The 11,399-nt window shown below is 41.3% G+C and overlaps 1 protein-coding gene across 2 annotated transcripts; it reads left to right on the forward strand.

Moving 5' to 3' along the window:
- Positions 1-1,995: 1,995 nt before the first annotated feature.
- Positions 1,996-11,137, forward strand: traf6 (TNF receptor-associated factor 6). 2 transcript variants are annotated; one of them, XM_086025833.1, is made up of 9 exons: positions 1,996-2,048; positions 3,206-3,516; positions 4,338-4,488; positions 6,710-6,868; positions 6,969-7,040; positions 8,424-8,501; positions 8,595-8,906; positions 9,331-9,849; positions 10,997-11,137. In XM_086025833.1, the coding sequence occupies exons 2-9, from the start codon at positions 3,206-3,208 to the stop codon at positions 11,102-11,104; spliced, it is 1,710 nt and encodes a 569-aa protein (XP_085881959.1). In that variant the 5' UTR covers positions 1,996-2,048; the 3' UTR covers positions 11,105-11,137. The 2 variants fall into 2 exon arrangements, with proteins under 2 accessions (XP_085881959.1, XP_085881960.1); XM_086025834.1 differs by lacking the exon at positions 10,997-11,137 and having other exon boundaries at positions 9,331-10,711.
- Positions 11,138-11,399: the final 262 nt, after the last annotated feature.

Below are 11,399 nucleotides of genomic sequence, written 5' to 3' on the forward strand. Positions count from 1 at the left end.
GAGGAATATTGTTTCCAAACCTGCCTCAGTCCTTTACTGGAACAATCTATATGAAGATACAGACTGGAAAACTACCTGACTTTTGCCTAGAAAATATTTGCCTTGAAAGACAGTGAGAGAGGTCACGTTCAATGTTACTCTGTAAAAATTAAGATGCATAAAATAAAATTAACAGTGACTCATTGTGCTATTTTTGTTATAATGAAGATGAAACAATATCGCTTTGATTTTGGACTATACTCACATTTTTGGGACAGACCTGAATAATAACAACAATAGTAATTTTATCAAATCAAAATTTGAACCTTCAGTGAAAATACATTGCAGACATTTTGGGCTATCTAACTTTGATAAACTGGATTTAGAAAATGTATATGTTGTCAACACTCTTAATTTTGGCAAAGTTTCATATTCACTGTGTAAAATGTGTCTGTCAACGACCAATTTTTGCTGTATTTAAAATGCTATCGTTGTTGTATCTGGATGATTTAACTAGTTTTTATTTGAACCCCAGAGCTATTCATACCACCTAAGAAGATGCACATACAGTACTGAGACTTATAATAAGGAAATAACTTGAGCCCCACTTCCCCCACCTCTTTTTTCTTCTTATCTCCCCCAATTTCCTTGCTTTTATTTGTTCTGTAGACTGTTCAGTACGCCCTTGTATTTTGTATTGTTTGTGTATATTTACATTCTGAATAAGGTTTTTTGAGGAAAAGTCAGCTAAAATTTCACTTTGGGCTCTGAATCGTAGTCGACATCATCACCATATTAGATGTGGCAAAGTGGAGCGTTCAGAGAAGATACCAGTGCCAGGGGCAGCACACAAGGTGGCCAGGGGTGGCCATGGCCACCTCTTGTCACTGTCTGGCCAACCCCACACCAAGTGGAAAGTTTTGATATCTGTGAATTTTCTGACATTTTCACAAGAAATTTGTATTCTTAGACCCCTGATACTCCACCACAATTAAAAAAAATAATTAAATGCATATTAAACGAATAAATATACAAATGAGCTGAATGGCAATTTTAAAACAATCTGTCCCATGTAAATAACATTTCATTATTAGAGTCAGTGTCAATCAAAATCATTACTTTCACACCATAGCGCACAAGCAATATTCGTTGTTTATCATACCATCCACAGTCATGGTTTCATGAAATAAATTACACGCATGCCAACCTTGCACACACACTCATAATATAAGAAGGAACAAAGATGGCTAAGAAAGCAGAGCGAAGGGCTCTTGAAGCAGTCTGAAGAAAAAAATTATTAAATAAAAAGCCCTTTCAGCAAGTCCTTCTCCCGTGGCGGCCATTGTTAGTAGTTGGATTGATATAATCATTGAATACTGAAATTATTTGTCAACATCTGTCATCTGTAAACACTCATGAAATCATTTGAAGAATACAAACTGTACATTGGTTTGATGCTTGGCTATATTTCAATCATATGAGGCTTAAATATACTAATTTCATTTTGTCTGTCTCTGTATTAAAATGATGATTCTAAATATGAACAATTTTGTATTGTGATGATATACAGTAGGTAAGCACCGAACCAATTTATGTATTTTTCTAATTCTTACATGAGTGTTTATCGTTAGTGCTACTACTGTACTGTATGTAATAATATTGTAATGAGTCACAAATATTGAAATGTATGGTAATGGACATTTGTAATCATCAGACTTAAAATTAGCTACGTTTATTTAGGTGCCTGTTTTAGTACCCAACATTAGTGTGTGTGAATCGTTGAACAGGAGGCATTCACTTTGTGCACTGTGTAGGTGGTCACTTCACTCGCTTTATGAAATCCAGTCCATTGACTTGCATTAGATTACGAATGGGGAGGTTTGATTTGTCACATCCAATATGGCAGCCTCCCTGACGTATCGTTGCGACGGACTGGCTACGGACCTCAGTTGCTGGGTCTGACACAATAGGGGCGGTGTCTATTCTATGTGAAGTCTATTTTCTGACGTATGATGACGTGTTTAAGACAGGAAATTCTGTACAAACGATAAGTTCTCGACCTACTCAAGGTAGTATTTTAAGATGGTGTTTGTCTGATCGTTGTCTGTTGTGTCTTGGTGTGCTTGCAAGAGTTGGGCGCCACTTCTACGTGCTATGCTGGTTATTAATATAAATAGAACGTTTGAAAAGGTATTTAGCGATCACAGCCTGGACTGTTAACAGTTCCGCATGTAAACCTGGCTAGTCCCCTCAAACGACAATGTTGTGTTTTTTTTAATCAATTTAAAGTTTAAACGTATAAAATATCCATAAACCAATAAAACCAGAAACAACATAAAACAACATAACTAACCATCTCGCCAGTTGAATATTCGTAAACATTTGTTGGCTTATTCATGAATAAGTCTGTACTTCTTACCTTGACAAACTTTCCCTCGGTACAAGTAATGCTGTACTTTAATGTTTATGTTGTGAATGTTTAATCCAAACAAATCTATTTATTTATGTAGCGCATTTAAAAACAATGCTGGTACAAAGTGCTGCACATATGTTTGTGATATCACAGCCAATGAATGTATAAAGAAATAAATACATAACAAAAATAAATAAATACATAAAATGAAATTCAAACACACACGGGGACCACGCAATTCACGCCGTGTTAAAAGCCAGAGAAAGAGAATAAAAGTGGGTCTCAAGACGAGACTTAAAACACTCGACTGAGGAGGCCGTTCGAATATGGAGGGGCAGAGCATTCCAGAGTCTGGGGCCAACCACTGAAAAAGCCCTATACCCCCGTGGTTTTAAGGTTCGTCTTCGTCTCCACAATAAGGTGCTGGCCCCCTGACCTCAATGCGCGCGCTGGACTGTAAACCTTGATGAGGTCAGGCCCAGTCCATTCAAAGCTTTAAAAACAAATAATAAAATCTTAAAATCTATTCTAAAAGTAACTGGAAGCCAATGCAAAGAAGCAAAAATTGGTGTAATATGATCTCGTTTTTTGGCTCCAGTTAAAAGGCGTGCAGCAGAGTTTTGGACTAACTGTAAGCGTGAAAGTGCTTTTTGAGAAATACCATAATAAAGAGCATTACAGTAGTCCATGTTGAATGTTGTAGCTGATGTATATCAATCTAAATATTGCACAATAACGTATTTGAGAGTGAAGAGGATGAATTCATAGTGTATTGTTGCCCACCAATTTCTACTCATGTGTCACCTTTCTCAGATGTCTTGCTCTGATAATCCCAAGGGGAGTTTGGAGGAGGTCAGTGATGAGGGAGCTGGTGGCGACGAGCGGTCCAGCTGTACCTTGGCGATGCTGGAAAGGGAACGGGAATCCATACAAAGCCCCTCAGACAGTCCTGCTGCCTCTATTATTCTCTCATCTACTGCCTTCGTGCAAGGCTATGATGTGGAGTTTGACCCACCACTCGAGAGTAAATACGAGTGTCCTATCTGCCTGATGGCTCTCCGGAATGCCATTCAAACACCATGTGGGCACCGTTTCTGCAGAAGTTGCATTGAGAAGTCAATTCGGTAGGCTCTTTTGTTGCTTCGACATTCAACACTAATATACAGTAGGTTCATCATGAATTCAATCACAGCGGCATGTCCGAAGTGTAGCTTATGTGTCCCTAAACGTATTTTTGACACATGTATTTACTTTTTTCCCTAGCACATCAGGTTTTGAGATAGTTTCATTATTTGTTTTTAAGTTTGACCAATAGTAGCTTGCCTAATACGTTTTTTATCATACGTTGCAATTGACAGCTGTGATGTAGTCGGATTTGCCGACGGCTGCCCATTTAAAAATAGACCTAAATAGACAGGCCTATGGACGGGTACTATTTTTTACCCCCGGAAAAAAAAGTCGAATGACGGACGTCAGGAGGATACCCGCGCTGCAGATGGATGACGAATAACGGATGCTCAGTTTTTAGTAAAATGCCCAGCTCTGATAGTCTTTTCAACTATTGTTCAAGTTAGTAACAAAATGCCTGCAATATCTCAACCGTATTATATATTACACATGACAATTTGAAATGTAAGTACAGATTTTAGCAAGCAAGCATCATGGAAAATGACAAGCTTCATATGCTTTCGTGGGCCACATCTGGCCCTGGGGGCCTTGAGGTTGACACCCGTGTGCTAGCGAAAAACGAGGGCAGAATCGGAATCAGTGCTAAAAATATCATGTAGAAACATTTACTTCCATCTCTGAATAATTAGTGAAAAATTGTTGACAGTGTTATTTGACATCAGTAACATGTACATTATATGATTGTGTAGCAATAAATGAAATGCCATATGTTAATGTACACTCAGTCTTGACGAAACTGTTTCTTCCTGAAATAAAGGGATACAGGACAGAGGTGCCCAGTGGACAATGAAATGCTGTTAGAGGTCCAACTTTTTCCTGATAACTTTGCCAAAAGGGAGATTCTTTCCCTCACTGTCCGCTGTCCAAATGCTGGCTGTACTGACAAAATGGAGCTCAGACATTTAGAGGTGAGAAAATATGCCTTAACACTACATTAGGAAGACTACATAATATAGAAATCTTTCTGATGTAATTATTCCTTTCTGTGTGTATGTATGTTTAAGAGGCCTTATGAATTAAGATTTCACAGTTGTTTTGTTTCCAATTAGCCTTTTCCACGATTGCCTTGTGGGACTTTTCGCAGCAGGTTACCAAACACACAACAACTTAAGATTGAATTGTGAGTTAGCAAGTTCATTTGATTCAGGTTGTGGTCATTCCCATCAAACTATTTAGTCATGCCCTCTGGATCAATGAGTATTGGTGTTGGTTCGGGTAACTGGGATAACAGTCATGGGTGACGAAGGAATAGAGGAGGGGGCTCAGGACACACTCCTGCATTGTTCCATATTCCAGATGAGGGTGGAGGAGAGTGCTCTCCCATGATCTGGACGGTCTGAGGTCTTGTCGCTCAGGAAGGCCAGTACAGTACCCAGGTGCATGCCGAGGCCAAGATTGGGTAGCTTCTGAATCAATTTGTGTGTGTTAAATTTGGAGCTGAAGTCCAAAACACATCCTCTCTTATGTGTTACTATGTTTCAGTGGTGTTGAGAACTGATATAAATGCAACCTCTGTTGACCGTTTGCCCTTTCTTTAGTGATGGTGAGATGAAGTCTCGTGAGACATCAAACCACTTGAGCCAATTGGTTCGAGAAAGGGTTCATTTCTCAAAGCTTCATGTGCACACCAAACCGCTTGCTGGCCACGTGTATACTGTAATCCCAGGCAGCTGCATCCTAACCACACAGTGTGTGATCATAGATTTTTTTGCATCTGTTTTGACTCTTAGGAATGACTAGGAATTACCCCCCCCAAAAATGTATGACCAAACTTCTCGACATAAAGTGTATAAGCCTAGAACAACATCTTTTTTCTCTGTGTGTAATTTCTCCCAAATAGTACTATGACATGAAAAATGGTATAATGTTTTTTCTGTCACTTCATGAGTTACCACCACATGAAACATGCAAACTACAACAAGGTGACTAGTAACGAACGCCATGATAAATTAAAGCAACTCAAATCTGAACGGTCAGCCCCCACACATTTTCACCTCACCAAATCTGGCAGTCTGTGGAAAAGGTTTGGACACCCCTGCTCTAGCCCTTGAAAACACCCTTTAGCTATCTATTCTCCAAACTACCGATAACTAAAATAAACACTACGATAGCACTCTCCAAACTGTAGTTTACAAGCGGCAATATCTTTGTCCAAACGCTGGCTGATCTGACCGCGACTCTATCCCAGAACAAAAGACATTTTTGAATTGAACCGCTGCTTGAGAGGTTTGTATTGTTGTCAGACCTCGCCGCAAAATCTGAAACATTTCCCGAAGCAGTGAGAGAAGGTGCGACAGCCAGCAAGGGCGTCATCATTTTCAGCTCCTCCCTTAAATGAAGAAAGTCTGCACGCTTTGCGGAAGCACCCCCTTCATTACTAGACACAGGCGTCAAAGACTCGGCACGTCTCATAACATCAAAGTGGGGTGGAACACGGTAAACAGAAATGGCGACCTTGACGTCACGTGGGTCAAGATGAGTAGTGCTTTGCCGCCATCTTGGAACTATGTTGAAGTGAGGGGAGGAGATTCTATTTTACAGGCCAAAGCCTCGTGAAATACAAAAGGGCTCAAATGCCATCTTATGGCATCTTGGTGCTCATGAATTATGTTGAAGTGAGGGGAGGAGCTTAGTTTTGAAGTTTCAGGAGAGTTGTAGCATGTACATGTGCACTTTGGGTGTATTTTTGTTCTGGAAATTGGTAAACCATTTTTTAATTTTATTTATAGTTTTTATTTATATATTTATAAATTAAGGGTAATTTGCATGATGAGTTACAAATTCCACAATTGGCTGGCAACCAGTTCAGAGTTACCACGCCTACCGCCCGAGGACAGCTGGGAAATGCTCCATCATGACCGCGACCCTGGTGAAGATAAGCAGTTCAGGAGATGGATTGATAGAGTTACAAATAATATCAGTCTGTTTTCAGGCCATATTTTGTGCTAATATTTACAGTTTAAACTATTAATACAGGCAGTTATAAACCTTTTGAACGTGGGGTGCCAGGTATTCACAGTCTTTGGCTATTCCCAGCAAGGCTTGGTCCCTATTATCCCAGAATGGTGGGAGATTACTGGAAACACTGTCCTGTACCCATTTGTGGTTTTCATTCTGTTTTTCTTCCAGAATCATTTGGCACAATGTCCATTTGCGACTGTGCCTTGCCCGCAGTGCCAAGAGTACGTGAGGAAAATCTACTTGGAGGAACACAAAACCATAGAGTGCCGAAGGAGACCCATGTCCTGCCCAGACTGTGTTGCAAGCTTTGTATATGAGGAGAAGGAGGTAGTTTTTTTTTGTGAATAAAGTTCCCACAGCAAGGTTTTTTAACTTACATCGTATACCCGAAGGTTCATTCCGTTTCAATTTGTTCTTTCTCTTCCAGCTTCATGAGCAGCAGTGTCCCTTTGCAAGTGTCAAGTGCCAGTACTGTGAGCTGGATCTCATTAGAGACCAGGTATGTTAGTACCACATGAGTAGTCGATTCAGTTAATTAAATTCTTAAAACTGCTTCCTTTCGATGAAGGGCCAGGTTTATTGCACAGTGTCGTTCAACTTAAATCATTCATCCCCAGCTGTCCCCATTAACCTCAGGTGTGGCCCAGGGCTCTGTCCTGAGGGCCCTTCCTTATATCTCATTGCGGCAAGATCTTTTGCAAATACATCTTTTTTTTTTTGCTACATGGATGACAGCCAACTCTCCCCTCCCAACCACTTACCTTACAGACTGTCACACCAAACTCTAATCTTAGCTTAGTTCAGCTTTTGTCAAACTCGACAGCTACAAAACCAAATTCCTCCTAGTTTAATCCAAATCTACACTCGCCAAAATTAACAGCTCCTCCATTACCGTAGACCAATGATTCCCAACCTTTTGTTGAGCCAAGGCACATATTTTGAAACTCGAAAAATCTCATGGCACACCACCAAACAAAAATGTTACAAAAAGTGGATACACTTGTCAAGCCCGGGGGGTGTACTGAATCTTCCGAAAGTTTTAATTTGCCCTTAAATTACATTACAATTTGACGTAGACAACTCCACTGTTTTCCCCCCTGGCCAGTTTAAGTTTCTCGATATCATCTTTGACAGCACCCTATCATTTCAAGCCCACACAAATACGATTACATAGTTTGCATAAGTATACTTCCGCCTCTGCAGTATTAATCACCTTTGCATGTCCCTCGCTCCCTGTTCCGCCGTTATGTCACTTCAGTATCGATTACTACAATTCCCTTCTTTTTCATCTCCCTCACAAATCCCCCCCATAAACTCCAACTGGTCCAGAATTCAGAGGCTAGCGTCGTAACAACAAGCCCTTCCTTCAACCACATGACCTCAGTTTTACACCCGCTCCACTGGTACTGCTAAAATTTAGAATACATTTCAAAGTCCTCCTGCTCACCCACTATAGCTGTCAGACATAATACAGATTGCCACCTCGTTATGCACCCTTCCATCCTCATCCTCTCTCCGCCTCACTGTCTGCCTCATACCTGTGAGAAGCAGAGCAGTCACTCGCTCTGCTCCCCTACTCTGGAACGCTGCACAAGATGGACTCCATTTTCTTGTTTCAAAGGCAAACGCAAAGCACATCTTTTCAGAACGACAAGCTTGTTTTTACAACGGATGTTTTGTGCGTGACTATTTCACTTTGATTATTGGTTGATTGTATGGTGTCCTCTGAAAGGCGTCTTTAAATGTATTATTGCTTTATTGTTAGAACAATGGGGAGCAAACAAGAACAGATAATCCCTCCCCCCATTAAATGTCTTTGTGTGATTTACTAGGCTGATGCAGTGCAGTTTAAAAATGTAAATTGGCCTTGTTTTTGTTACAGATGGACTCTCATTGTGATACAGATTGCCCTAAAGCCCCTATTGCCTGTAACTTTAGCACTTTTGGATGTAAGGAAAGGGTAAGCGACGCAGTGTAAAGCGCCTTAAAAATTGCAACATTTCTCGGTATTCCTTATAGCACAACTTTTTGTCAAACTGTGTTTTTTTTATAGATGCAGCGACACAACCTGGCTCAGCATATGCAGGAGTTCACGCAAATGCACATGCGCTACATGGCAGAGTTTCTGCGCTGCCTTAGCCTTAACGGCGCCACACCAAAGTCACTTTGGGCTCTTGGACCTTCTGTTTCATCTGATGATCAAGGAGCGGAGTCAGCATCACCTTCTAGGAGAAGTGCAAGCTCTGGCGGCAGCTGTGGCCCATGCCACCCTAGCGAAGAAATGCAGAGGATCCGGGATATGGACGGACGATTAGTAAAACAGGATCACCAGCTCCGTGAGCTTATCATCTTAGAAGATACTCGGGTATTGTCATATTCCATACATGAAAATCTTGCAAGGTTGAGTTTTAATGCAATAATGCTTTATTAAGCAATAAAATGAGTACATGAGTTTGGACAAATATCCAGTACCTGTCTTGAAGCATGCCGGAGGTATGGAAGGGCATGTTATAAATGCGTTTACCTCACAGTTGAGAGAGATTCTGGGCTTGCATGTTCTTCCTGTGCATGTTAGGTTAGGTAGGTAATGGAATACTCTGATTTGGTTTTTTTTGTGTCGTGCCATTGACTTGTAACCAGTCCAAGGTGTACCTCTCCTCTAGCACAAATTCAGCTAGGATAGGCTTGAGCTCACCCTACACTCTGAACTGGATAAACCTTATGATATAAATGAAAGCAGTAATCATGTCAATGGTTGCCATCTCAAGATTGGTGTTTTCTCTCCACAGGTAGGTCAACTTGCACAGCTCCAAAGAAGAGTAGCTGTGCTCGAGGAGACGGTGAAGGAGCTGGAGGCACAGCAATGCCATGGCATCTTCATCTGGCGTCTCCGAGGTTTCTCGGCCCACCTCCGGAACCAAGAAGCAGGCCTGCCGGTGGTTGAGCACAGCCCGGGCTTCTACACAGGTCGACCGGGCTACAAACTGTGCCTCCGCTTACACCTGCAGACCCCCAATGCCCCACGCTGTTCCAACTACATATCCCTCTTTGTCCACACCATGCAAGGAGCTTTTGATGGACAGCTGAGCTGGCCTTTCCAGGGCACTATCCGTCTGGCCATTCTCGACCAGGGCCCTGACGCTCAACATCATATGGAGGTGATGGAGACCAAGCCGGACCTTCAAGCCTTCAAGAAGCCCACCATTCAGCGTAACCCCAAAGGGTTTGGCTATGTGACTTTCCTGCACCTGCATCAGCTGAATCAGCGAGCTTTTGTCAAGGACGACACCCTCCTCATCCGCTGTGAGGTAACACCACGTTTTGACATGTTCCAACGTGAGGGAGCCACAGTGCAGCCGAGAGGCCCTGAGGCCTCACGCGATTAACTTGCATTGCATGTCAATCATGCTAAGTTTTCCCAGACTGTGTTGAATGTGCCAAATGTGCTGGTATTTATTGCCATTTTTCAAATATCTTGGAATGAGTCTTGTATGCAATTTTATTTTAATCATGTTAGAGATATTCTGCATGTACGCACATCTTTTAACAAGCACGTTTGTTTAGTATGAATAGGTTTGGTGATTCGGCACCACACGTAGATTTTCTGCCAACAAACTGACTGTTACTTCCACCTAGCACTGTATATTTTGTTTGTTTGTTTTTAAACTTTTTTTTTTTTTTTTTAATTACCAGCACATGCAGATAAACAATGTGTACATAAGCCATTGTAAAGCTCCCTTTGTGCCTTGAATATCGTCTCACTCTGGCGCTGGCTAAACACAATTGAGTGAATAATTTGAATAACAATTATGATTATTGACTGAAAGTATATTATATTTTGTATTATATTTAGGGGGTGTAACCTTTTTTAAAGGTTTTTCCAAATTAATACCAATATTCTGATTACTTGTAAAGGATGTGTATCAAAATGTGCCTTTGCATTTATTAAGTTATTCTCCAACGTAACTAACAAAACTACAAAGTAGACCATTCTATGGAGGTTATTAACAAGAAATAACTAAATAACCAATGATTTGATACGGATGTGCATTTTTTTAATTCACTGTATCTTATGTGTTTGAGAAAATGTAACCAATCATTAAAATGTGAAAGGTTGCTCATGTTGTTTGTTATTCGCCGCTAGCCTGAAATACAGACACCTGTCATCTACCGGCCTGGTCTCTCTTATTCGCAGAATAGTGGGGTGCCGACTGTACTAATTTTCACAACATAACCTTTTTACATTCATCCATTATCGATACCGCTTATCCTCACAAGGGTCGCGGGGCGTGCTGAAGCCTATCCCATCTGTCTTTGGGCAGTAGGCAGGGGACACCCTGAATTGGTTGCCAGCCAATCGCAGGGCACACAAAGACAAACATCCGCACTCACAATCACACCTAGGGACAATTTAGAGAGTCCAATCAACTTACCATGCATGTTTTTGGAATGTAGGAGGAAACCGGAGTACCCGGAGAAAACCCACGCAGGCACGGGGAGAACATGCAAACTCCACACAGGGAGGCCGGGGCCGGGATCGAACCCACGACCTCTGAACTGTGAGGCGGACGTGCTAACCAGTCAACCACCGTGCCGCCAAACTTTTTTACATTTCATTGAAAATTATTTTCTGTGTGCACATTCACAATTCATTTGCAATCTATGGCCAACATTTAGCTGGTAGTTGCCTGATGAGCCATCGAATGAGGACAAGTATCTACTCCAGGGGTGGTAAACAAATTTTTGTCAGGGGCCACATTATAGTTATGTTGTCCCTCTGAGGGCGGTTACGACTATGAGCCCATATAAATGTATTAACGGCTTATATTATCACATATACATGACAAAGTGATGGATA

Source organism: Filicampus tigris, chromosome 3 (genome assembly GCF_054856515.1).
Source record: "Filicampus tigris isolate MCC_2025a chromosome 3, RoL_Ftig_1.0, whole genome shotgun sequence".
Lineage (NCBI taxonomy): Eukaryota > Metazoa > Chordata > Actinopteri > Syngnathiformes > Syngnathidae > Filicampus > Filicampus tigris.